General features: G+C 38.1%; 3 protein-coding genes and 2 long non-coding RNA genes across 6 annotated transcripts; 3 read left to right on the top strand and 2 right to left on the bottom strand.

Moving 5' to 3' along the window:
- Positions 1-5: 5 nt before the first annotated feature.
- On the bottom strand, positions 6-21,997 carry LOC147873628 (uncharacterized). The gene is made up of 3 exons (XR_015535456.1): positions 21,853-21,997; positions 2,173-2,306; positions 6-1,362 (listed from the first exon to the last, which is right to left on the bottom strand). It is a non-coding gene; the product is annotated as an uncharacterized LOC147873628 (long non-coding RNA).
- On the top strand, positions 2,990-9,083 carry LOC110838396 (general odorant-binding protein 69a). The gene is made up of 8 exons (XM_022081545.2): positions 2,990-3,085; positions 3,514-3,589; positions 4,116-4,174; positions 6,371-6,406; positions 6,769-6,871; positions 7,311-7,375; positions 7,563-7,612; positions 8,941-9,083. Coding segments are annotated over exons 1-8 (453 nt in total). The 5' UTR covers positions 2,990-3,022; the 3' UTR covers positions 8,942-9,083.
- LOC110838395 (general odorant-binding protein 83a) lies at positions 11,490-16,574 on the top strand. 2 transcript variants are annotated; one of them, XM_022081544.2, is made up of 8 exons: positions 11,491-11,649; positions 12,256-12,331; positions 12,729-12,790; positions 13,510-13,545; positions 14,130-14,232; positions 14,638-14,702; positions 14,993-15,036; positions 16,409-16,574. In XM_022081544.2, coding segments are annotated over exons 1-8 (456 nt in total). In that variant the 5' UTR covers positions 11,491-11,580; the 3' UTR covers positions 16,410-16,574. The 2 variants fall into 2 exon arrangements, with proteins under 2 accessions (XP_087206283.1, XP_021937236.1); XM_087350157.1 differs by lacking the exon at positions 16,409-16,574 and having other exon boundaries at positions 11,490-11,649; positions 14,993-15,037.
- LOC110838399 (uncharacterized) lies at positions 18,645-21,410 on the bottom strand. Its single transcript, XR_002546096.2, has 3 exons — positions 21,369-21,410; positions 20,864-20,969; positions 18,645-18,706 (listed from the first exon to the last, which is right to left on the bottom strand). It is a non-coding gene; the product is annotated as an uncharacterized LOC110838399 (long non-coding RNA).
- A 359-nt stretch (positions 21,998-22,356) lies between the features above and the next one.
- On the top strand, positions 22,357-26,982 carry LOC110838397 (general odorant-binding protein 83a). Its single transcript, XM_022081546.2, has 8 exons — positions 22,357-22,514; positions 22,849-22,930; positions 23,849-23,901; positions 24,132-24,167; positions 24,577-24,679; positions 25,142-25,206; positions 25,641-25,679; positions 26,836-26,982. The coding sequence occupies exons 1-7, from the start codon at positions 22,452-22,454 to the stop codon at positions 25,656-25,658; spliced, it is 420 nt and encodes a 139-aa protein (XP_021937238.1). The 5' UTR covers positions 22,357-22,451; the 3' UTR covers positions 25,659-25,679; positions 26,836-26,982.
- The last annotated feature ends 1,017 nt before the right edge of the window (positions 26,983-27,999 follow it).

Here is a 27,999-nt window from a genome sequence, read left to right as displayed (position 1 = left end):
TTATGAGCAAAGCAATTAAGTAATTAACTCCATGGAACAGAATTCTTTTTGAGAAGCTAATAGAACACTCTGCTAGCAAAAAAAAGTCTCGAATTTTATAGAACCCAAAGGTTCATTACTGTCCGTCACTGGTCCATATTCTGAGCTAGATAAATCCAGTCCACATCTTCCATCCATATTATACTTACATCTACGCCTAGGACTTCCAAATGTTCTCTTCCCTTCAGACTTCCAAACTAAAAATTTGTAAGAATTTTTCATCTCCCCTATGCACGCCACAAGAACCGCCCACACCCTCACTGATTTGATCATTGTAATAATAATTGATATTGAGTACAAATTATGAGGCTCCTCATTGCGCAGTTTTATCCAGTCTCCTGTCACTTCATTCCTCCTTGGTTAAACATTCTCTTGTAAACTTTCCAACGGACTGCTATATAATAATACAGGCAATTCGGCAATGTGCGACCTAAAGGCAAGACGAGGCAAGGTCCTTGAACCCAATCGGATTTAGAGGAGGAGTCAGTTCTGAAAGGCAACGATCAGCTTTAATGGCGACTGGTTTTCACTACAATGTTCATGAATTGTTTCTAGAATAATTGATGTCCTTGATAGAACAGAATAAATCTGTCAAGTTTACTAATGCTACTCTTCATAGTACGCATTACAGCTGTTATCCGAGAGTTAAGTACCGCATTTAACACATCCTGACAGCGCGGTAGAAGTGTTTTATTTTTGCAGAATACTGGGGGAAAAAAAACTACAAAGTTTGGTCAGGAAATTAATTACGAAGATAACTGAGGTGAATTTATAACATATTATATGTAATTAAGGATAACAAATTGCCAAACGAGTCATGGTCTTATGTAATCATGTATTTTTACAACAAAAAACAAAAAATTAACACCAATATTCAGATACGCTGTTACACATGCCGATATTATTGCCAAGTTATACACACTACGAACAGAAATTATTTTCTCTGCATTTCGCTAAACGTTCAACATATTGAAACATATTGCATATCTTACATTTTAGTGAAATACATATTCTATTTCCTGCACAAAGTCTGTTAAATTGAGCTGTTTCTGAGAAAACAAATAAAGCTAAATGAGTTTCCCACAATGTAGGCGTTACAAAATGATGATATGGGAGGGGCATGTGGGACTCATGGAAGAAATAAGAAATACATACAAAATTTTGGTCTGAAAATCTGAAGGGACGAGAACACGTTGAAGACCCAGGAGCAGGTGGGAAGATAATATTAAAATGGGCCGTGAATCACAACAGAAACCAGTGGCAGGACCATGTGAACATGTTAATGAACTTCCAGGTCACATAAAGGTGGGAATCCTTCATTACCTGAAAAGGCATAAATTTGCAAAGGAAGAAGTTAGTTTCATGCATCGTTTGGTGTAGTAGATGTTATATTTGACGGATACATATCAAAATTAAATTCCCTATAAAGCAAAAGAAAGTAACGCTATCCCGCTACGCGCCATGTAGGCGCTCAGGGGGAGAGGTGATACAGCCAATACTCGTTCTTAAACTCGACACTAGAATGGAGTAAGCATCACACCCCGTCCGCGCTTTACCCACGGCGAATGGACCCCAGATAAATATCCTCTGCCGCAGTCGGGGATCGAACTCCGGTCGTCCAGCCCGCAGTCAGTCACTATACTGACTGAGCAACCCGGCGCATCATTAAAATCCGTTCTTCAAGGTTCAATGTAAGCTACATCTCCTAAACCAAATTTAGTTTACATCTGTCAAGTAGTTTTGCTAATAAAGCAAGTAAACTGACAGACAGACGAATATAGTCCCACTCAGACATGTCACCTCACTATACATTCGCTTGATATATTTTCATACACAATAACGTGACTTCGTTTTGTTATATAAACGTCAGCAGAATCAGAAATTACAGTATTCACATTCCTAGATTGCAGCATAGCGTTACAGGAGCGGAGATCAAAGGAGATCACGTGTAGCAATCGACAAGTACGCATGATGCGTACCGCTAAGCACGCCATTCACTGACAACGAACACCAGCCGTTACACAATCGGATAATAAGGAAGCATCCACTCTGAATATTGCAATTAAAAACTCAGCACGAAGATTACTGTTTTCTGGTATGTTGCGCTGTGTAGTCTGACAGAACTTTACTTACGTTTCGAAGCTGCTTGCTGCCTCCATCATCAGGTCGATCAGTGAGTCGCGCCCGAAGAATTGGTTTCAGATACGGGAACCAGTCCAACTGGTCTACTTAAGCCACACCGATATCCCGCAATTTTCCTGGAGAGACTGAGGAAAATTACGAAAAAAGCTGTTAGGATAGCCTGACTTTATCCGGAGCGAGACAAATCCGGTCCGCACCCTTTTACATTATTACATTAAATTCATCATAATATTTTCTTCTCATCTACGCCCAGGTTTAACAAGTGCCCTTATCTTTACACGATTCCCTATCAACACTTTGTAGGCATCTCCCATCTCTCCCATGCGTTCTAAGACGTACGCAACCCGACTCATCCTACTTGACAGTACTGTTGTGGGTTCAGACGTCGTGCAGACTCATAAGTAGGCACCGACGTTTCGGAGAAACATCGATACCTACTAGTCTACACGTCGTCAAAACCCAGAACAACATATTCATCCTCACCGCTGTGATAACCTCAAATCTCAACCTTTTCGCGAAGACTGCCGTGTAATATGGTACTTTGCCAATGTTTCGGAGGTCCTTACTGCTGCCATCATCAGGGCGATGACGGAGGCAGCAAGGACCTCTGAAACAACCCAGAAGACAGCATACATGCAAAGTTATGTCTTAAATAACAGAGTAACAATGCAATATAAAAATGTAACGTGTTATTTGTTGCATGAAACTCAGTGGATTCATGTGATTTGTGGAGCGACCACCTTTGGTTGTGTTGTAACTTCCGTGTAGGAATATTCCTCAAGGCTAGATAACGTGTATATAGGCAAGTATTGTGGCATGACCTACCCCAACAGCAGTCACAATGAAGACTCAATTCTTGACCACCGTCGCCATCCTGATCCTGGGATCGGTATGCATCTCAGCGGTAAGTGATCTATTAGTTATCGCCCTCAAATTAATGTCTATCCACATATTTCATGTGACTGTGACCAAGTATACAAAACAAATGCTGGGAGAAAGTAGTGCATATTTTTCGAACATCTTTCACCACGCCGAGTGCTGGTTGTGTGATTCTTGTACTGGCATTTTGTATGTAGACAGGAAGTTAAAATGGTAGGATCGTATCCAGCGGCAAGTTTACAAAAAAAATCCATCAATTAATTCAAGCGTTGTTTGGGAAGACAGACACAAAAATCTTAACCAAAATCAATGTCATATAGGTCGGTGATATACTAAAGCAATGCGGACCATATTTAAAACAGTGACTTTTCAATTACTGGTCCACATCACCCTACATTAGTCACGTTGCCATTTTTAAATTATGTGCTGTTTTATGCGACTTTTGATTATCAGGAGTTCTCGGGAAAGGCCATGCAGAAAGCCAAAGAGATTGATACGAAATGCAGGACCGAAGTTGGTGCTGATAAAGGTGAGAATGAATGGAAGTAGGTGTCGACAAAGGTCAGTTCGACTGTAAATAGGTGCCGACAAAGGTGAGTTTGAACAGAAGTGAAAATGAAGGCGGGCGAATGAAAGTTCTTTACTGCTGTATGAATTAGTGTTCATCTAGCACTAACCAGGAGCTGGATTCGAATGAAGAATGAAGGAAATGGCTTTAATCTACAGCCGATTACGTACAGACATTAACAGAGAACCAAAGCTCTTAATCGAATTGTCAAAATAATCTTAATATCTTGAGCCACAGCTCAATTAGTATTTGTTAGAATTATCATTTACGTTGTCGATTGTAATATTCTGCACTGATACCGTTAAGTCTTGCTGTCGGTTGCCAGCATTTTGGAAGAACACACGGCTTACCTCAAATTTGATGTTCTGTGAAACGCTGGCAACAAACTACAAGTCCACATGGCGAAACAATCCACGAGACCACAATCGACATAAATGATCGCCGCGAGGATCTAAAATTTCATAAGATATTCATGTCTTTTTTTCAGGATACATCACTGCGTTTCTCAGAGGCGACATTATCGCAGAAAACTTGCCAAAATATAAGGTAAAATGTTGTTTACAATTATAGCAAGATAACTGTGCACTGCATGTAGTCATGTCTGCACATAAATATCCCATTCATATTTGACGAAAAAACTAAGTCTACATTCCAATTAATATAAGCAATAATTCAATAATTTCAGTTCCTTTTCTTCATTTATATCTTTCTCCCATCTACTCCTTATTTAATCGTCTTTCTTTCACTTTATGGAATTTAAATATCTCGTACAAGAGACGTATAATGAAATGCGAGGAAAATGTAACTTAATAATATAATTGCTTAGAATCCCACTTGTGCCTAGTAACACTGTACGTAATACATTCATTCTTCAAGTATATATGTATAAAGATCTAACTGAACGCAGATGGGGAGGTGGAATATGTCTGTCCGAATGTTTCATCTCCGAAACTAGTCACAGATATAGATTAAATTTGAAAGTAGGATCTGCATTATAAGCTGTTGATGAATACCATTTTTATATAAATTATATATTACACAAATCTGAAACGTAACTTTTTGAGTTTTCCTAGAGAGATCTTAAGGTGCAAAAAACTGCACATAACGCGAAATATACATTAAATTAACATCCAGAGCATTCGGTTGAAACATGCTTCGATGAAATGTATATTTAACAATATAAAGAAAACAATTTTCTTTTGGTGCAATGTTAAATGAATTGTTTGCAATTACAATAAAAAGATAATTTGTGCAATAAAGAAACATTCAAGGTCAATGCGGAACATCTCATCTTAAAGAACGCATTTGCAAAAATGTCGTGCCGTCTCTGCAATGGTAAAACGTACTCTACACGCATCGAATTCCTACAGGTTTGCTAAACTGGAATACACGCGGCGATCTGCCGGCCATAAGACAAAGGCATTCTGAAAATTCTTCGGCGGTTGTCTCCAGACTAGAATTTCAAGCAAATAAACACATGAGCGCATCAAATCGTTCACATTCTACGCTGCTACAGGGTGTTTACGAATACTGCAACATATGTGTGACGTCAGTATTCTTTGCAGTGTTGATCTGCCAGTCTTACTGGAAATTCGTGACGATCAACACAAACAAACCTAATCTAACGTTAGCAAAAGTCAAAAGACTCCGATGTAGCATGTCCGCACGCACTTCTTAGAACACGCTCATCGAAATTTCGCATAAGATTTCGTCAAGAATTTGTTGTCCAAACGTGTACGTCCATAACATTTCATGTTTTCACAGCGGCGAGTCCGAAGATGGCTGTCTTCTGGGTTATTGCGCCGTGTAGTCTGGTAGAAGTTTACCGACGTTTCAGAGGTCCCTGCTACCAGGCTACCAGGCGCTACAACCCAGAGAACAGCCATCTTTATATGGCTATATTTCTTGTTTCGCAGACTTTCTCTGCAGTTTTCTTTATTGTAATATCTTACAGTGTTTATAAGGAAAGACTGAATTATTGTTAACTGCAGTGGTTCCTATGACTCAATAAAACTGCGCTTGTTACTATAGGAACGGTTATTATTTTAACACCCAGCGATCCCTGGCAGGACAAAATTGTGACATGCATATTAACATTAGGTATTAATAAATTATAGCCGTGTTTAGGACAAATAATATTATTAAATTTTGCGTGATCCTACGTACTTCAGTTCTGCGTCACACATTGACAGACTGCATTGTATTTCAATGGTTTCAGCGCTGCAATCTCATTTTAGGGGAAGGGGGTGGGGGTTCAGTTAAAAGTCGTGATTGCTGGGTCTCGGGTGGACATAAACACAGGACATAAAATGAATTGTGGGCGTAAAATTAACAGGACGTAAAACAGATCAGACGGGAATGTGAATGGACAGAACGAAAAGTGGACGAAACTGCCGTAAACATAATTGTCTGGGCACAGGCAGACGAAAAGTAAACTTTCTGACGCGCTCGGTGTTTTTTCCGATTTGCAGTTTTGCTCAAGAATTTCCTTGAATTCAAATCCCTGCCATATTTCCCAATTTCATTTTTTGGTGGGCGGGGGGGGGGGGGGGGTTCGCTCTAAGTCATGATATTTCATAGGTGTAGCCCTACCGGGTTTCAGAGGCCTACAAAATTCTACGTGTAATTTCTAAAATGGCGACAGTGAACAGCGGACATTTTTGTAATAACTGATCGTTTTGTTACATTAATTACAAATTATTTTGTAAGAAACACTGATATGCATTTCTTTACTCTTTTCAGTGCTACCTGAAGTGCTTGATGGTCGAACTCGACTCCGTAAGTATTTTGAGCTCACTTGCAAATTACCGCTCAAAATGTCACAACTTTCACAAATGCCCGGCGCCTGAACTGTGACAATACAGGGTTCATAATTTACGGAGAGGATACTTCTTAGCTGTGCTGGCGGTACGGCACGGTCTTTCTGCTATAGGCGATCACTGCGTCGGAATCCGCTTTTCCTAATACTAGCGGCACAGCCGCCAATTATCCTCACTGTAATACATACAGGACTACATGTTGATTCGAAAACATGTATGCTGACATGCGTACAAATGTAAAAAGTATGCATGTTTTTACTTAGGAGTGATTCAGATATTGAAATAATATATTTAAACTAAATTACTAAATTATGTTGCCAGCTCTCACATGATGGGGTGTATGACATCGAAGAAGAAAAGGGTAATATTCCGCCAGAGATAGTAGAGGAGGGACACAGAATCATCAGCGTATGCAAAGGAACACGTGAGTTACCTACAAAGAAACTGGACACAAAATGATATGGGCATAAAGAAAAATAAGATTATAACATCAATGCATTCATTTTCATTAAGTTGGTTTTTCATTACGCGGTGTAGAATATTATTCAATCCAATCTATACACACGAAATATTTCTTAGCGAAAGCTATGTTTGCTGTTCTTAATTTCCTTTTGATTACATCATGCTAAGTAACATGAATGTATAGGTTGTATTGGGTTGCATTTGTTTGGATTACTCCAAATTACGTTACAGAGAGTGACATTGAACTAAAGCTTATTTATTTCCACAACGATCCACGTAGATAGACTTATGCCGTTTTCGCATATGATAATTCCTTACGAAATAAGCTAGACAGGAAAAGGGTAAAATTATTCGGAAAAAAATCTTGAAAACCATTTTTATTTTGGGTTTATCTGTTTCAGAGGGAGCAGATGCTTGCGACACCGCATATCAACTGCACAAATGCTATCACGATGCGAATCCTGAGGTAAGACCATTATGTTTAGCCACTTCCGAAGTTTTATCACTGCCACTAGCATCAAGGTTAACAGCAACAAACTTTTTTGTGTGTGTTGAGCAGTAATACAGCCGAAAATTCGAGCACTGCACAATTTATTTGTGAGTTCTGTAAGATAACACCGCGAAAATTTATTTAATCGTATATTTCCTTTCAGCTGTACAGGCGCGTATTGCATCACTGGGACGGCATTGCTTCGGCTGAGTGGTAAGTTTAATTAATCAGATAACAGACTACGCACTCGGTAACTGGACATACAATATTACTGCCTTTTCATCAAACCCAATATAAAAATAGCACGATAATGATGCAACAGCTTAAAGAAGAAATACGTGAGGCAATGTAACCAACTAACTGACCGACTGACTCATTCTGACAGCAAAACAAGTGAACAAGAGATTTTCCGGCTTTTATGGAACACGAAGGTTCATTGCCGTGTTGACAAGAGCCAAGTGAATCCAGTGCACACCTTACATTAGCCCTTTCAGATTCATTTTAGTGTAGCCCTCCCATCTACATCTAGGTCTACAAGTGGTCTGTTTCTTTAAGCTTTCCAACCTTCACATTTTTCTGCAAGGCTAGCCCATCTCACCGTCCTTAATTTTATCATCACCACAATATTTATAGAACAGTACAAATTATGAGTCAATTATCGATCCCCCCCCCCCAAAAAACACTTCATCTATATTACTTCATTCCCTGTATTTAAGGACTAGATAACGTGTTGTCTGCGCGTTCCTAAAGATCACCTTCCAAGCGCCTCACTCGTCTAGTACGATCGTAATTCAACGGTAATGTTGGTCACCCTTCTTCATAAACATTAATGCATCTACGTATTAAAGGTAACGTTGTACATTTTATAAAAACGACTACATCATTTTTGATTCGAAGTCTGAACAGAAGAGACTACCCAGAAAACACAGGCGTAGATGGGAGAATAATATTAAAATGGATCTTAGGGAAATGGGTTGGAGGATATTAGTGATGAGTTCCCGAGAATAAAGTAATGAACCTTCGGGCTCCATAAAAGGGAAACATTTCATGACTAGTTGAGTGACAAAAGTTTCTCAAGTGCTCTGCTCCATGGAGTCAAATGCATGATCTATATTTATAGACCGACATAAAATACAACAAGACGTCATTATGACGGCAATTTTATGTACTCAGACTAGTGAAATCCATCCCTGAGTTGTCCCTTTAAATCAACTAAGTCTACTTAAACTTGTTACATATATAATTTGAATTATTACATTTACGATAATACAGGTCGCAGATGAAAACGTGTCAATGTCGAAATATTTAACCATTCATACACAGGTTGTATGTAATTTAATATATAAACTGCCGTGTGAAGAGCCCAGAATAGAAGGGTGGTACCACCGTGAAACCACCTCACACGCGACGTCTTTATCGCTTGGGAGTAGAGAACAGTCAGTGCCTGCAAGGAAAGCAACTTCTCTAACGTATGTGTTCGGCGGGCCGGTATAAACTGCTACCGAATGCTTGTTGTATTATACATACAATTCGTGTTTCAGAAATGGATTCATTTTCGAGATGCACCTGAGACTTATCGATACCAACGGAACAGCGTAAACACACCGGCCGCCACTGCTTGGTCCTTCTGCTTCATTCTGTAATTTCTTTATATGCACACAATAAACCCTCTTAATGGCAGGGATTCAGCAATGTTTTCTTTATGTGTTGTACAACAGCGGGTTCCTTCTCGCTCTATTCCAGAAACACAAATGTACAAATACTGTGAGGATGTTTCCATCCTGCCTAAGCAACGTTACGACCAACATCATGGCCCTCGGCTAGAGATACTCCGGACCTGGGAATTTGCGAATGCTTAAAAAGTATAAACGTAAGAGTTATGTACAAAAAAAAAAGTAGATGCGGATGTACTGTCAATGCATATGCCCCCATGTTTCATATACTAAGATAACCAAGGAATTTTAATTAAATTTATTAGAATTCTGTACTACGCAATTTTAATTTTCTTCCTAATCTCTACAATATAACCTATAATTTGTATGAAGCACAAATCGCTTTTTATCATAAACAAAGCATAGTAGAAAGGGAAATAGCCCTCAGAATATGCATGTGGGTAATATCTGCAAAGAACGCAGTTCGATGACGTATGCATTACAAATTCTCGTACACGGTAACACATTTGGAGAGAAATCAAAATTGACGATTAACAGAAATCTAACCTCAACACTTCCTGTCTTTGAAGCATCGTCTGTACTTTATTTCATCTGAACTGTAATTTATTCATGCAAACACACTGAAGAAATCGTAAGTTATAACTGTTTTGGACCACGATTTGAGACAGTCTCTGAACCGCTCGGCTTGTCACAAGCCGAGGGGAATCTTCATTTAGTAGGATTTGATGTTTTCATGGCGGTAAGTCCGAAGACAGCCGTCTTCTGGGTTTTTTCGTCGTGTAGTAGTCTACCAAAGTTTCGTAATAGTGTGGCCTGTGCTAAAGTAGACAGAAACATCAACGGCATTCTCACACCCTATTTCTGTAAGATCCATTTAAGCCTAGATCTCTCAAATTATCTCTTTCGTCCCAGTCTTCCGGCTTAAATTTGAATTTATCCCTAGATACGAGATCATTAACCATAAAAGATTCGACAATATTGCAGTTGACATCTTTATCCTGAAGATGGAAACTGTAACATTTGCCGAAACATTACACGTGGCTCATCCCCGAAAACAGAAGTCGTACCTTGAACTCCAGCCGCAATAAAAATCCAAGAACAAGACATATTTGAGGTTACAATAACTGAAAATATCAATTTGAGAAAATGATCACCCACCAACCAAACAAACATGATTTTTAACATGTACCTTAGACCAGTGGTATTCAACCTGGGGTACGCGAAGAAATCTTAAGGGGTACGTGAAATTTTAAAAAAAAAATTATTTTATGATAAACACTGAATAATCAGTGATGTAATTTATTTAATTTATTTTAGATGTAGATTATATACACTTGAATTATACACCAACAACTTTGGGGGTACAAAGTTGAAGAGAAATTATATCTGGGGGTACGCGAACAAAAAAGGTTGAATACCACTGACCTAGACTATATACTACATTCATCGATCAGTTTGTAACACAGAATCAAATATCTATGAATCAATGCTGTTCTGTCAACCAGTTTATGAAGAAGAACTGAATCAGTACGGAAAAGTCTAGAACGCACGTCCATGTTTTTCGTTGGAAGTCGTGGTAAACATATACACACGGTCAATAAGAAGATTGTTAAGAACGTAAACAGGTAAGAGTCAATTAATACATTTTATGTTGAAGAGATAAGCTTATGTTACTACACTTCCTGTAGTCTGATTCGCGATTTAAAAAAATCGCCAATCTAGCAGCCAACACTTGTCTATTGTATACATAAAAACTTCCAAGAGGATTCATAATTTGCACTCTTCAAATATTGTCAGGATGATCCGACCACGGAGTATGAAGTGTGAGGGGCATTTAGGCCTAATATGCATGGGAGAGACACAAAGTGCTTATAAAATTTTAGTCAGAAAATCTACAGGAAACAAATCGCCTGGGACACAAGCATAGATGGAAGGATAATATTAAAATTAATCTTACAAATAAGATATGACGTTTCCTTTGCGGCGAGTAAACAGACTGTTTCTAGGATGTTGCGCTGTGCAGTCTGATAGTTTATCGACGTTTCAGGGGTACTTACTGCCTACATTATCAGAGAAGAGTGTGGAATGGATTTATCTGGCTGAAAGTAAGGTCCAATAGCGGGCTATTTTGAATGCGGTACCCTTCGGGTCTCTTGAGAGGCGTAAAATGTTATTGACTAGCTACGATACTATCAGCGTCTCACGGAGGATTCTGATCCACGAGGTTAGTCAGAATGTCAACAGGCAGGGACGTCACTAATTAAGCTCTCGTAACTTGTTATTTGAACATGACGAAGCTCGTACTGAATCAAATGTCTGTAATTAACTTCGTTATATAGGATTTCCACTCGATCACCTCCGTCGGCCTTACAACTTCCTTCCCGTGAGTTTTACGCGGACAATAGTCCGTCGCATCTTAAATAATTTTCCAGGAACGAGATAACTCAAGGCTGATAATACCGTATATAGACCTAGGGGTCTACTGCAAGTCGAACATTTGTCACCATAATGAAGACCACAGAACGTGTACTAGCGTCAGCCATCTTGCTGCTTTTGGGAGTGGCAGATCTCGCTTCAGTAAGTTCGTTTCTCGTTAACTGCGATAATAAACTAAAAAATTATGAGAATTGGATTTCTCTGTATCCTGGATTCATTTAAAATTATTTTACTGCTGACTGGGCATTATACGTTGTTTAACAATGCTATTTAAACTGCGTATAATACATATAAACGGATAAGTTTGGAAGATAACTACGAATTTTACGTAATGATCTTAAGCAGAGAGCTGTGAAATATATCAAAGTAGTCCACTATTCCAGCATTTGTTTGAGGTACTGAGGTTAACCAGTCAATCATAGAAAGTGTTCTGGGCTGATCTGATTCTGGCATCTTGAGGTCACTGACTGTCCTCGCAAACTATTACATTATAATTAATATTATTGTGACAAAATAAGATAGCCAGTGGTATGAATATGAACTAATTATGTCCGAAACACGTCGCCTGGTAAAATAGACTTCAAGAAATGTGATAAATGAATGCATAAATTTATAAGTAGCGGTCACTTAATAATAATATTACCCCGTATACTAATAACTGCAGTGTAATTTACAAATAAACGTGAATACACCTTTCAGCTGTGGATTTCGTTAAACATACGAATAAAATACGCTCTTCTATTTCAGGGGCTGACGGGTCGTGCATTTGAAAGAGCCAAGGAGGTTGATGAGAAATGTAGAAGCGAAAATAATGTGGAAAGAGGTGAGAGAATGAATGTGTTAAGAATGTTATGTTCGATTAAAGATAAAATGGAAAGAAAATAATTAGAAGGCAGTGGACAGACGGACTAATGGCTGGCCGTACCCTAAAACAATTTTAATACACGCTTTTAAAAAAAGTCGCACAGTCTAGGGTTCGTTCAAACATGGGACAGGAAGTCTGAATGATGATCGAGTCATGGGTTCGAGCATTAATGTGATTTTCTCTTGTTTTGTGCGAATTTAGACCTTCAATGGGCCGATCCCCTGTCCAGGGAATCCTAATAAACAATTTGTATTTTAAGTAATTAATTCTCAAGAAAGATGAAGAGGAAATTTTAAAATATTTTAGTAACCATAATGTTTTGAAGGAATATGTAATATTTTTTCTTTTGTTACAGCTTACTTCGAAAAATTTATTAAGGCTCGTATAGATGAAATCGACCCTCCAGATAATTACAAGGTAATGTTACGTTAAGTATGATTGCTACATAACAGTTAATTACTACAAATTGTGCTTAAGACAGAAAAAATTCCACTTTTTTGCACATGTATCTTACAATGTAATCAGAAGACTTTCAGGCTTTACACTAAGATGACACTCGTCTTGGACATTCCGCCGTGTAGTCTCTTGGTAGTTTACCTACGTTTCAGAGGTGCGTACTGCTTCCATCATCAGGGCGATGAGTGACACAGTGTCAAACACAGATACGAGTGAACGTGTATTATTGTGTGTATGTTAGCGTTTTCATTTTAATTCTATTCGGATGTTAAATACTTATAACAATACAGATCCAATAAACGACGTATTCAAAATATTAACGGTTAACAAAGAAGTAATTATATGTAACACGTTTGGTCCTCTAGTGCGTTGATTACCTTGGAAAACTCAGTTCCACAATAGCCAATAGCCAATTATCTTACGTTTTTCCAATTTATAGTAAGCAAATAGTCTTCCACAAAACACTCCACTGAAGTTATAAAGAATTGTCTACGGATTAAATCCGAACTACGACAGATCAGAGGGACAGAAAAATGACAGCTGAAGAATGATTATCACTAGTTAATTAACTTGAGATTCAAACTTAATTACATTTAATACATTCGCATTGGTGCACTTAGTAATAGTTTTTTTAAATGTACTCATAACACAAATATAATTACGTATTTTTTCCCTTTCAGTGCTTTGTTAAATGTGTCATGGTCGAACTCATGGCTGTAAGTACACTACTGCTTCTTTTGTAGTTATTATTATTATTACTACTTTTAATTTAATTATTATATACTTAGGCATATTATTCAGCCCATTTGTTTGTTGATTATTAGCAATAAATGAGTTGAATTATTTGTACATTTATATAATTAGTTTATTTGTTTGTTTTTGTATTTTAGTGTTTCACTTTTAGGCATATTTAGCTCATTTACTGTTAATTACTTTGTAATAAATTAATGAATTAATATATTATCATTATTATATTGCACATTTATATATTTAGTTCATTGTTTGTTTGTTTTTGTATTGATATATTTATTGTTAGTGCTTGGCTGTTATTGGCCTCTTTGGCTGTTGCCAAGCACTCTAATAAATGAATTGAATTGAAATGAATTTACTGACAAAAGTAATATTGGAACATTAATAAGATACCTATAAAACGCATAAGCTTTATAAATAAACTTATTACGAAGGATGAAAAATTCCGTGCAATAATACACCTGGTTCTTAGCAATAACGGAAACAGAATTCACTAAGTTGTTACTATGAAATGATAGTGATCTCCATACACTTATCTCCATCCATACAGCTCAACGATGAAGGAGACTTCAACGTTGATGAAGAACTGCAGAACGTACCGCCAGAGATCGTGGAAGAGGGCCATCGTATAGTGAAGACATGCCATGGAACACGTAAGGACTTTTACTATAGAAGTTTCTTTAAACTGACAGTCACTCCGATAGACCGGAAACTTCCCGCCGTTTAAGAACCCCGAAGATTTGTTACCGTTTCACAAATGCCCGATATTCGATTCTACCCTGGGCCATTTCATTCCAGTCCACACTTAAAGTTCTCTAAAATTTATCTTAATCCCGTTACTTCGAGAATCATCTGCTCCCTTTCCGGCCAAAACTGCGTATGAATTTGTATGAATGCGTGCTACATGTCCCACCCAACAAATTATCCTCGACATAGTCAAAGCAGTGATAACAGATGCAAATTACAAGCTGTGAAACATGATTAAATCGGTCACATCATTTCCTCTTTATATGATAGCTTATACTTTGTCTCGATTGTCGTATTCGTTTCTGTTTCAGCCGGAAAGGACCCCTGTGACAAGGCCTATCAAGTGCATAAGTGCTACCACAAAGAAAATCCAGAGGTAAGATTTCTTCTTCTTCTTCCGCCCCCTACATAACAGGCCCAACCAAGCCTATGTGAAATTTCAGGTTCTTAAGGCGACGAATATGAAAACGGCTGTCTTATGAGATGTTTCGCCGCGTAGTCTGGTAGAAGTTCACCGATCGCCCTGATGATGGAGGCAGCAAGTACCTGCGAAACACCGGTGAACTTCTGCCATACTACATGACACAGCAGCCATGAAGACGGCCATCCTCATGACCGTAACTACTGGGAAATAAGTTAATTCATTGTCATTTTCTCCTTTTTCAGCTGTACTCGCTTATCTTGCATTACTGGGAAAACGCATCCCAATAGTAAGTATCAGCATATTGCAGTCCACAGCTACATTTCCTTAACACAGAATATGTCCACGACAACGCCTCAGAAAACAGTAGGCCTAATAACTGATTTTAAGTCTTCCACGGTGAATTACGTTTAGTTTTGATCTTGCTTTCGAGTGCTGGTACAATGTGGAAGCGAGCTGCGTTGCCGACGTTTCAGAGGAACATACTGCCATCATCTTTAATACAAACCCTGACGTATGTACATCTGAAACGTCGGCAAAATAGCTCACTTCCACACGGTGTCAGCACGTATTTTGTTTAGTGCGGATAAGTCATGCACAGAAAAATCACGTCGAAATAAGTAATTAACAGCTGTTGGCTCCGGTGACTAACAAAATTCCGCTGCAGGTAAATCAGGTAATAGACTATAAATCATGAATACATAGGGTTTAACAGAGGAATAAAATTATTCACAAATATATCGCTTGAAGTTCCATTCTGTCTACACTGAATTTTATTCATATTAATAGCCAATGGTTCCGCGATCGAATGTCGTTCGGATACACTTATCCTGACTAATCTGTTTCGTGGTTGTTCTCAGGTCCTCCAAACAAATGCTGCAATAATACCTTGAAGCACACGCCTGATTCCCTTTAAGCTCATATTCATCCTCTCAGATCATTCACGATATCAGCATGTCTAGTTGATGCAACGTCGTTAAACATCCTGAGAATCAACCAACAAACTCTGTGAACATTTACTTTTATATTCTGAGTATAAATTCTGACGCTTCGGACCTACAGCAGTATAAGGAAACCGACAGAATTTGTAACATACATTATTCTTTAATGAAAGTTAGTTTCTTCGTTTGGCTACGTGCATGAATGCACAACCCATTTTAACATCCGATAATTCTACACTTTGCCCACATACAGCATGAGTTCCGTTTGATTCTCATAATGAAAAAAAAAACAGCGTTAAGAAATTAATTTTTGTAACGGTGAAGTGTTGTGTTTTCTTTGCGGTTCGGACTGAATTCTTAAATATTGTTTAAATGAGCTTCGTGCTTCAAAGAACGTTAAGTAATTCAATAGATATATAATTTTATGCCTACTACCTCAATGGCGAAGGTAAAATAATAAAACCATTAGCTTTATTTATGATAATATTATACTCAGTGTAATAGCCAAGACGACTGTATTTAGTTCTTAAATTTGATGAGATTTCAGACTCTTATGGCGACGAAAATAAAGATGTCTGTCCTCCGGGATGTTGCATCGTATAGTCTCGTAAAACACGAGACCACTAGACTGTACAGTGCAACATCCCAGAAGACAGTCACCTCCAGTTCTTCGTCTTCTTAAATCCACAGATGTATAATTTAATATTTTAAAAATTTCAGGATTCCGAACATAAGTTCAACTTGGGCCCTTTCCTACTTCTGGACGAAACAGAGAAGCTCACGTACACATCAGCACGCTTGTCGGACACATGGGGTTGTGTATCCCGCATATAAAACTGTATTATCCAACAAATGACGCACCTAATAAAGCACACATTGGCAGGGACTGTTCTTTTAATCAGATTATATATGTATGGGCAATGACTATCCATCCACATAACCTCTCGACCTGATAAACCAGCCTCCAATTCAGTGAACAACAAAATCTCTTTCCCTAGCGCGAATGAACGGCGCCATTTCTGAAGAAGGCACATTATTCTTTCTTCGAAAATGGGTGCCAAAACTAATTTGAGTACTTGACAGACATTTAACTGATTGGCACATTCCGTGCTGTGTAACCCAAACTTCCGTTTCCAACATCGTAAAAGCCTAACACTGGAGGGTACCCTACGCCATATCACATCTTCACAACATATTTCTTTGAAGTTCATTTTACTACCTTCGCCTAGGTATACCAAGCGAAAAATGACCCTGAAATAGATGCTGGGTGTCTGATTTTAAATAATATGGCCTCTAAGACGACTCATCGATTACAGTATATCTCTAACTACCAATAAGCGACTAACAAAATATCTACATATATGGAAATATGTAGCGTGTGATTCTAAGTCGATATGCGAACATCCTGTGACAGTCAGAGCGAATCGATATGGTAAAAGTATTAAACTGAACGTTTCAGGTAGAGCACACGCAGTACAAGACTTTGTTTTATCTCAGCGACGTCACAATTCAATAAACACAGGCTTTCAGGTAAAGATTACTGCCTGGTAACAATTAGCTTAAGATTCAATAGGACAGAACACAATTAATACAGCGTAGTCATACCAACAAGACTGATATTACTTCACAAAATCGAGAAAGTTGTAAGTTTAGTTGATACTAAAATTCTTAAATAGCGTTAGCCTTTAGTTAAGGTGTTCCCAAAAAATTAAACAAACACCGGGAACCGAATAGGAATTACGAGACGTGGGTACACACCCATGGGCACCATACAAATAATAAGTGCAAAACCTGGTAATGCACCCAGCCACTTGGCAAAGCAGATAAAATAGCACCACGGAGCTAGAAGTTTATAGACGCCCTGATGAAGGAGGCAGCAAGGCCCCCTGAAACGTCGGTAAAATTCTACTAGAAGACGGCCATCTTGAAATTCACTGCCTTTTACAGAATCGAAAGGTTGAACAAATTATGCCACTCGGCCTAATTCCGAGAGAAACGATTCCATTCTACATCCTAAAATCCTATTTAAGGTTCATTTTAATATCATTTCTAATTTCTCCCAAGCGTGCTAAGACAACAAGTTAGGTCACTTAGATCTGTTAGCATACTACCGCTGACGAACAAAGCTGCCGCGAATACAGATACTGCCACAAGGTGAGAAGATTCCTGGTTAAACTTTATCGTAGAGCGTCGTGAAACAACCAAATAAATAGACTACTTTACAAGTCAGTCTTTGTATTATGGCAGTGTACAGGAAACATAAGTTTCTATATCCGATTATCGTATAAGCCTAAGAACAGTGAGGATATTTGGCGCATGTGCCGCTTATTTTATTTGTAGTGTTCTGTCTGACGACAGGTCCATATGAACAGGATCCTTCCATCCTTTCTCGGACTGGGACCTGTTCATATACGTTCTTGGCAGATGATCCAGAAGTGGTTTGCCATTGCCTTCTTCTGTGTGTGAATGGAGTAATTGTTGGGATGCCCCCGGAGGAAAACTCCGTGTTGCCTAGACCACGGCCTTGCCCAACACAAGTTATAAATTCGGGCACCGCCGGGAATCGAACCCGAGACCCAAGGATTACAAGGCCAGCGTTCTAACCGCCAGACCATCTTCACAAGGAAAAGGGACAAATGCGATCGCGCACAGCGGAATGACCGTGTTGTACCGCAGTGCAGCCGTCAGAAATGTTCACTGTATCCTTTTAACACATCTTAATACCATTCGAAAACATCTCTTAGCTAGTCTAGATCAATGGTCTCCAATGTGGGGTGCGAGAGATGGTCCATGGGGGTCGCGAGATAATTTCAATTTAATTTTCTTTTGTATTCTTATATTGAATTGTATTTGTGATTTTATGATGCGATGCTAGATAGAAATGCATAAAATGTAAATTATTTATAAATAAATAATAAATATAATAAAAATTACACTTAAATATTTATTTATTTATTCCGGGGGTGCGTGCTATGTTTTTTTAGTTTGGAGACCTCTGGTCTAGAAGACAGCTTCAACCTGTAATATAATGTTTAAGGATGTATTATGTGGTGCATGAAATTCTAAAACCATAACAGAAACCAGACATAGAATTCCTTAACTCTGTATACGTCAGGTAACGCATAAACTGGATTTTGGTACTAACTCAGAAAACAAATATGTCTTTAGTAAACTACCCGTCAAGACTGACGGAAAACCGAAGTAAAAAATAAGTAAATATATATTCATAAATATTGTCCCATAAGGCTCAAAATCCCGTATCAACAAATGATCACCAACGAAGCCACCGGCCAAGTTGCTCGATTATTAGATATATGTTTTGGATGTGGCCATGACCGCCATTAAACCGAGCACTATAATCGAAGACTTCATCCAAGTGAAGTTCAGAAAAAAAATAATAATTGACAAGACATCTGCTTCTAAAACCGCGGCTTCCTGTCGCTAGTCAATAACATGCTTCGACACAGTGAACATGATAGTTACTGTGTACATTATTTCAGTGGTAAGACAAATGCTTTTGCGAATTTTCATGTTCGCGTGGATTCAACATCCGTACATTACTGGACGACCTTCTCCACTTCTGACTTTGGCAAGACATTTGATACGTCTCAGTAAACATAACATACAAGCACAAACAGTAAGGAGTCAGACAAAGGACACGCGCAGATAAACTTCTGTAAGACGCAAAACTAGACTTTCTGCAAAAACATAAACTATTCCTTCGTAACTAACCCCATACAGCACATTCCTTTCTGAAAATGGCCGTGTAGTCTGGTAGAAGTTTACAGAAGATGCCACTGCCTTAATACTGTAGGCAGCAAGGACCTCTGAAACGTCGGTAAACTTGTACAGGACTACATGACGCATAAGCTAAAAGTCCCTCAGTTGGTAAAAAATTCCCTGACTTTATGGACTCCAAAGGTCCATTACCGTGTGTACAATAGCCCGCAACCATCTCTCATTACGTACAACTCAGATGAATCCTGTCCACACGCTGGAATAATTTTCTTACGTCTCATTTTCATACCATCCTCCCATACACGCCGTGTCCCAAGACGTGTAATTTCTACACATTTTCTTACCAAAATGTTATATATGTTCATGTCTCGATCTTCAAATAGTCGTGGAATTTGTTACTCGTAAACAGATTCTTCGATTTGGATTATAAACGGCGATTCTAGCGATAGAACGTTCCAGGAAACAATCATATATCAAATGCTTATTTCAATCACAAAACTATGTTGCCCTAGAAGATCCCATGTTATGAATGAAGCTTTGTTCCACATCAGTGAATTTGTTACGAAACTAACAAAAAAATTACAGAGTACGAAACACACAGGAACTAAGCGGTCCGGTGAAGCCGCGTTGAAGCATACTATGGCCATCGACAACTGACACTGAAATGGACGAAATGGCGGCCTCAAGAACGAAAATGAATTCCTGGAAAGATGATTACGCAATAAGGGCATGAATCACATCCCGGTACGTCAGACTTTCAATTCATAATCCAACATTTTAAGAACCTGGCAGTATGTATTTTGATTATTTTGATTGTGGTGTATTTAATGACACTACCAGTAACTATCTAATACAAAATGACAGGATGAATAATTACTTGAAAAATATATGAAGAGGACAATGTATATTATCCCAGCATTCGTCTTGAGGGACTGAGGAAAATCGTGAAAAAATATCGGTGAGGACAACCGGTCTCCGTGCTGGGATTTGAACCAGGTGCTTTCAAAATGCACCAAAAATGGCAGCCACTTTTTGTATTATATTTATTTTTTAGTTAGAAATTTTATACTCAGGAAGCATGAATGTACCTGAGAGTACGAAAGGCATTAGAAGGGAAAGCATGAATTGTTGAGTTTGAGTCATCGTGCAAGCCGTGATGAATGTATCGTTCAGTCTAACAGGGATTTTCCACTATCCTGTAATCACTAGTACACGGAAACTCACGTAATTACTTTCGCTTCTAAATAGAGACTTCATCAAGCCCATGACGTTAGGTGAATAATGTTCCATTAAACCAATTAGGCCTACATATCCTAACAGGGGTGTAAAATTCAAAAGGATTCCCATTTGTTTCTTTGATGTCATTACTAACGTCTATATTATCTTCCTTTATCTATTCACTCACAAATACAGTGGTGAAAGAAAACGTGCTTGTACCTGCCAGGGATGGAACCACGGTCATCCAACCCACGTACACTGTTGTAAGTGGTAAACGATGTATATACATTATGTTAGTAAGTTGGATTGGCCAATCTAACCTAACCTGCAACATACATTTTTTCTGTTGAAACGTCTTATACCAGATATTGCAAAAAAAATTTAATATATTTTTAATACTTAAGTCTTATACCATTAGCAAAATAATTTATGAACAAGTCGTGACAAAACATTACATTTCATGTTGAGAAGTTGCCACTACGTAATTCGAGAATCAGTACATATTGAGGGATAATGGCAGCATTTTAGTAGACGAAATGCCACTATATTATTCCACAAAATTCAGCCGCGAATCCGACTACCAATAATTACGTTACTATAATTTTAGTTTAAACATGAATTTGATATTTTTATACTCGTAGCCGAATAAGAGGTATCACGAAGCTTAATGAAACCACTCAGTCACTCAACAAATTAATATCTTTAAACAATGAATCATCCTCACTACTTCTCCAATTCTGCACGACACTGGCCATCCGTTTTTCTTTCAACAATGTATAATTTTCGAGGAAACGCAGTCAACAATAGACTTACTTATTCTTGAGCAGTAACCATGTCAATATTTTTTAGTTACTAGAGCAACGCGCTCCTTCCGGAGCGTTGTCTCTATCTGATATTCTACTTCTTTACGTCGCTGTTCAATGGTCTGATGTTTTAGTTCTTTAGGTCGCTATTCAGAGGCCAAACTAACCCCCCCCCCCTTCGGGGGTTTGGTTGCGTTTTAAAATCCTGAGTAAGACACTAAACTAACTAATTAGTTTAGTGTCTTACTCAAGATTTACGTCGCTGTTCAGAGGCCAACAGTTCTTGTTCAGTCAACTTTTTACGTCCAGCCCCACCCCCGCAAATCTTCGTCTTAAAATCGATCATAAAGTCAGTTTTCATAATAGTTTTCGTAATCGTAATATATCGAATGAGTATCAGTTTACCTTATTGGAGTTTGTACTTCAAATACTTGGTAACGTCTTTTTTCACTTTTCTGATGTTTTAGGCCAACTTTCAGTCAATATTCAAGAATGCGATGTGCTGCTTCTGGAGCAGAGATAATGCGACTGGCTTAATAGTTTTTGATTTCTTTGTTGTAAAGCGTTATTTGTTTACTCGGCATTGTTGTGTTCCACAACAATGCCGAGTAAACAAATATCTGTTGACATTGTTGATGGCGTCATTTTTTGACGACAAATTGGTTGACGACAACGAGGAATCACAAATTGTTATTTCTTTTTAGTTATAATTTGAATTGCGAAAAAAAGTGTGGATCTTGAATACCACGAACTTACGAACTGTATTGCTCACTGCTACAGTATAATTTTAAAATTAATATGCATGTCCGATTACATGTTTTTCCTCTTGATAATACTCTTTACGATTGGTCACCAGTGGTCATTCTGTACCAGATGTGTCCTTCGTGTGGTTATCAAGGGCGTTTATCGAGAGTAATGACAACGTTGATGCTCACATCGGGGTATATCAGTCGCGTAATTTGGAGCAAGTCCACTCTTTCACGTTCACAGCCTATAGAATTACAATGCTGCAGTTTCTTACAGCGACCGCCATTTTCTTCGTGGGCACGGCTTTAGCTGGTTCTCCGGTAAGTTTTCCTCACGAGTCAATACTGCATAATAACTTCATACACAGGCTTCAAAGTGGAAAATATTTTACTTTGTATGTAGCACTCCAGTTGTATTGAATCAAAACTGACTACATATGTTTATATAACTAATTAAAGCCATGGAACAGAGCGCTTTTCAAAAGCTCTTAAGTAGCTCAGCTAGTCTATTGCCATGGAATCTGAAGGTTCATATCGTGTTCACAAAATCCAGCCACATAAGTCCTGTACACGACTTTAATACCTGCTAAATAGCCCTTGCGGTTGATGCAGCGCTGTTATATAAGTAACCCTCCGATTCTCATTATGCTTGTAGTTGGACAAGCTAGACGACGACACGAAGGAAATGATGAAGATGCTACACGACACGTGTGTGGACCAAACCGGAGTTCAAGAAAGCAAGTACCGACTTTCAATTGCATTGTGTATTAACGCTTTGAATCACGAAGCTCATCTAAAATATTATTTAAGAATTCAGTTCGTACCGCAAAGAAAACGCAACACTTCACCATTACAGAAATCAACTGGATAATGCTGTTTGAGGGAATTGTTTATACTTAGAATCACGTAAAACTGGCAAATACACTCTGTGGACAAAACACAGGATTACTGAATGTTAACGTAGGTGGTACATATAGATACCATCGTGCTTTAAAGCGTTAATATCATGTGCCCTCAGCGCTTCGAAATATACAGACTGTCCAACTTAACGTGGAACCCACCACCGCAGCAGCAGCAGCGAGCGAAATGCCGGGAAACGAATTAGACACAACGCAGAACACAGCCGTCGCATGCTGGTAGGTGGGTTCCGAGTTAGATGGGACTGTACTGGGAACGCAGTTACCAATACTGCTTCGCGTGGATGTACGTCAGTCCGAATTTGTATACGCTCCTAATGGAAAGCACATACAAGAACGCGTTACATAGTGTAATTTTTTACACAACAAAATTATTTTCTTTAAAAAAGCAGGGGTTATATTAGAACAATAAGATATGCCTGTGCAAAGATGTGTAACTACGACTTTGAATCGAGAGATTTTTCCATATTACGCGTATTTAACAAAATAAACGTAAAGTAAATTCTGACTATGAAAAACGCAGAAACAGTAACGTTATTAAATTTGTAATAATGTTCTTCATACCTAATAAATGAGCATCAAGGTAAAAATGTCACTAACATTTCCACAATTTTTCCCTGTGTTGTCCTGTGACAGTAACGGCTTTATGTCAAATTTCTTTAGCATAAAACCCACTTACAACAACGAAACCGCAATATTTGTACGCAGACCTACTGACATTTAACTTTCCACTCGCAGGTCAAATCGACAGCGCCAGGCATGGAGAATTTACCGAAGACGACCATTTTAAGGTACAGTACTGACAAGACCAAAAAATTAACCACAAATACATATAATTATCTTCGTTATTAATTCACACATTCATCATTTCTATTCTGTTCTTTCCCTTTGTTTCTCTTTCTTTGTATGCAATTCTTCCTTTTTCCTTCTATTTTTTTGTGTTTTTATCCATAACTGCTTCTTCACATCGAAACTGAAAAACGGTCGAATTGAGATTAAAAAGTGTGTTCGTGTGTTCTAGGACTATCTCGGGTGTGTTTACCAGCAGACCGGAGCGGTAAGTGCACGGATTAAAACCCTTCTTCCATAACTCTTAACCTCTGACACTTATTTCTATTTCCAACGAGATCTGAGGTTCTCGCGGTGATGAGGATAACGATAAAGTACTTGTGGGTTTTGGCGCCTTGTAGACTAGTAGACACCAGCGATTCGAAGAAACATTCTGTGCCCGTCTTCATCCTTGAAGATGGCCACAATATGTTTCTCCGAAACGTTGGAATCTACCTACGAGTCTACACGGCATTCCAGAAGACGAACATCGAAGTGGAAGTGTTCGGCTGTCAAATGAAACACTACTTTGTAGTTTCAAAGTTTAAAAACCAATGCTACGACGCGTTTAAGAACGACAATGAAGACCAATTCGTTATGACCCTGCTGTGCTCATTTTTTCCGTTTAACTGTTGCAGCTGAGTGAAGACGGAGTGGCGGATTATGACACAATTATCGGAATGCTGCCTGAATTGTTGGCTGACCGCGGTGGAAAAATGATAACCAAATGCAAACACGTCAGTGAGTATTAAATGAATTTTCTGCCTGTCTCAACAATTTGCAGTGCTAAAGATCGAAATAAAGAAGTCGGTACTTTATTTAATTTATTCCACAAGTGTTTTGGCACTTCTGTACCACCTGATCATACATTTTATTGCGTCATAATTCTGCTGTTATTCCCAGATGTTCAGCGGATTATCTGCATGAATCTCAAGAAATACATTTTGGAAACCCCTGACGCAATTAATCCATATTTATTTCGATACCAACGTGATAAAAATTAAAACGATCAGCTTGTTAAATCAGACGCGTTCGTGAGTGCTTGTCATTTGAAACCTGAAATTCAACTGTTTTAATCTCCGTTCTAAGATTCTTCTAGAAACAATCCTGTAAGCCCTCTTTGCTGCACATATGAAAGAATACCTGTCATCTCGATTATTACATGCAAATAATCGATAAAATTATGTAATTGTTGTTTCGCAGAAGAGAACAGTGCTGCTGCTACGGCATTTGAACTAAACAAGTGTCTCTACAAAGCAGATCCCGAGGTGAGTAACGCGTGGTGGTATAACACACAACGCTACATGGAGTGAAGTTCTAGAGAAGTTAACAGACCTTCAGATACTCAAAGATTCCTGGTTTTTATAAAACTCGAAGTTTGCCGTATTCAAAATATCCGGTCACCGGTCCCCTCTTCTCAGCTACATGAATCCACTCCACACCTTCCCATTTTAATATTATCATCTCATTTATGTCCAGGTCCTGCAAGTGGTCTCCTCTCTTCAGGTTTCCCGACCAGAATTCTGCTTACGTTTATAATTTCCCCAATGCGTGTTACATGCCCTGCCTGTATCACCTTCCTTGATATGATCATGGCCGAAAACTATAAATTATGAAGGCCTTCATTATGTTACTTTCTATTTATTTAATAATCAGAATAAATTAATTCAAAATCGTAATTAAATTTGTTTTTTCGTTTCAGTTCTTCTTCATATTCTAGAAGCGTCAGATATCGTCCTCGGTAAGAAATCCACGATCAATTAATAATTGTTTTAATTAATGGTACACAAGTGTGCCTCCCCCTAGAAATGAAAGAATGTAAAATAAACCTCTCATATTTCATACCAACTATATTTCCCCTCTACATTACCGAATCTTATAGGTGGTTTCACGTGGTCACTAATTCCTTCTTGAACAGTAAAGCAGCATTTTATCGCCCTGATAATGGAGGCACAAAGGACCTCTGAAACGTTTGTAAACGTCCACCAGACTACAAACCAGGAAGACAGCCATCTTGAATTTTATAGTTTACCAATTAGGTTAGATCTTTTCTGTGAAATGGTGAATCAATTTATCGAATAAACGGTTCAGTCAACAATAAATTTAAGCCATGGATAAAAACGTCCGTTCTTTGCACTCAACAGAAGTGCATAGTGAAATGATGTCTAATCACAGCCTACGACAATATATAATTTTTAAAATATTTGCACAAAAAATTAATTCCACTAGACTGTGTCGTGCTTTTATTAATAATCAAGTCTGCAAAACAATAAGACTATTTGAAATAAATTTAAAAATAATATACAAAAGAAATCGTAAAGAACGGATTTGGAAATTAAGTTATTCTAAACTAGATCAAAAGTTATAATCGCAATGACATACACTGAAACATCCGTCCCTGTTAACTTTTATAAGAAATAAAAATACCAACGTGACGCCTCGAAATCTTGAAGGTGGTCACCGACGTTTCGGAGAAACTTATCACTTTCATGTTATACCCTAAAGGAGGTCATACGTTACTCCAAAACGTCGGCAATGGTCTACAAGACTACACGGCATCACAATCCAGATTTTTCACCTACATGAAAACCTCCCATCTCATACATTAAGATACATCTTTGAACGTCCGTATGATTATTGTACCGTTTAATGGATAAATTTTTGTTGAAATTTCAGTACAAATCGAGGGAATCATGCCAAAAGGGCGTATTAGAGTTACATTTGGGCATATGAACACAAAAAAGTCAAACTACTAACGCAAAGTCGTCAATCGAAATAAGCGTAGGAATTTAGTCTCCCGTCAATCGCCCTTTGTGCTGATAACCCTTCTGGCGTGAAGCCCTCGAAATAAAATGACTGACAGTGAAGTGTAAATCTATTTCTTGTGTCTGTTACAGGTTTCAACCCCAGTAGTGCTGATAAAAGAAACATCTCATCGCTAGTTCACAAAATCCGATGCAGGGTAGTTACAGAACACGACAGGCAATTTAAAAACACGCAGCTTATAGTGAATATAGTTAAACTGAATAAACTTGGAAACTTAATATGTGTGAAGTACATTTCATTCTTGAGTTTAAAGCATCACATCACTATTTGATTTAGTCTAATTAAAATAACTAACGTGAAAGAGACATTCCGAACAAATGTCTCAAACCTGGAACTAAACTTCTGCAAGAACGTTGTTTGTCGTAAGCAAATCATTTGGACTTTAGTCTGGCAACATTTAATGCGTCGAAAGAGACGAGATACGATCATGAATGAAGGTGAATGTTGGTTTATTTAATGAATTCGCACGGACAGGAAACGTAAAGGTGAAATGCTAAAGTTTCTTTATTCTCATTTCCTTGATTTAAGTTTATAAAGTAGTGTAACAATTTTTCTGCAGCACACATACCTATTTAAAGTTTGTAATAATTCGCCATAGAAAAGTTGCATCTGCCATACGAATGGGCGTTACTTTCAATATCTGAAAATTTAATTAAGATATAATTTTCAGTGATCCAAGGTTGTCCATAGGACACGTGAGATAACAATTGCTACCTTCGTGTTCGTAGTTCACGTAATAATGATATTCACTATGAAATTAACAGCAGACACTTCTATTCATCCTAGAACACATACGACGTATTTGTATTCATTTAACATTTCCTTCCTTATCCCTCTTCACGTAATTTCTTCATTGTTTTATCATTTCACACGCTTCTTATTCCCTTCTGGTTCTCTGTCCTTGTTTCTGTAACTTTCTTTTTACTTTCTCCTGCTTTTCATATTTCATTTCTTTCTTCATGTTGTAACATATATTTTATGCGATCTGAGGTTCTCACGGCGATGAAGACGTGGACGTTGGTGTTCTGGGTTGTGACATCGCGTAAACGTTTCGAAGGAACAAACTACCTCCATCTTCAGCCCTGAAGATGGCTGCAGAATTTTACTCTGAAACGTTAGTCCAGACGGCGTCACTACCCAGAACACCGATATCGATTTTTAACAGATATTATCAATAAAGCACGTAAAATTTACATACGAGTTTTAGTTCATCTGAATTTCGGATCCTGTAATAT

The sequence above is a fragment of the Zootermopsis nevadensis genome, unplaced genomic scaffold (genome assembly GCF_977971745.1).
Source record: "Zootermopsis nevadensis isolate Lab colony 2312 unplaced genomic scaffold, Znev_1.0 Znev_ptg000017l, whole genome shotgun sequence".
Lineage (NCBI taxonomy): Eukaryota > Metazoa > Arthropoda > Insecta > Blattodea > Termopsidae > Zootermopsis > Zootermopsis nevadensis.
Note: the sequence above shows the minus strand (reverse complement) of the source record. Positions and strands in the feature narration are given on the sequence as shown.

Coding starts and splice junctions, on each gene's coding strand:
- LOC110838396 (XM_022081545.2), top strand. CDS start 3,023: ATGAAGACTCAATTCTTGACCACCGTCGCCATCCTGATCCTGGGATCG. Junction 3,590..4,115: donor CGAAGTTGGTGCTGATAAAG/GTGAGAATGAAT, acceptor TCTTTTTTTCAG/GATACATCACTGCGTTTCTC. Junction 6,872..7,310: donor CAGCGTATGCAAAGGAACAC/GTGAGTTACCTA, acceptor TATCTGTTTCAG/AGGGAGCAGATGCTTGCGAC.
- LOC110838395 (XM_022081544.2), top strand. CDS start 11,581: ATGAAGACCACAGAACGTGTACTAGCGTCAGCCATCTTGCTGCTTTTG. Junction 13,546..14,129: donor TCATGGTCGAACTCATGGCT/GTAAGTACACTA, acceptor CCATCCATACAG/CTCAACGATGAAGGAGACTT. Junction 14,703..14,992: donor ACCACAAAGAAAATCCAGAG/GTAAGATTTCTT, acceptor CTCCTTTTTCAG/CTGTACTCGCTTATCTTGCA.
- LOC110838397 (XM_022081546.2), top strand. CDS start 22,452: ATGCTGCAGTTTCTTACAGCGACCGCCATTTTCTTCGTGGGCACGGCT. Junction 23,902..24,131: donor CCGAAGACGACCATTTTAAG/GTACAGTACTGA, acceptor CGTGTGTTCTAG/GACTATCTCGGGTGTGTTTA. Junction 24,168..24,576: donor TTTACCAGCAGACCGGAGCG/GTAAGTGCACGG, acceptor TAACTGTTGCAG/CTGAGTGAAGACGGAGTGGC.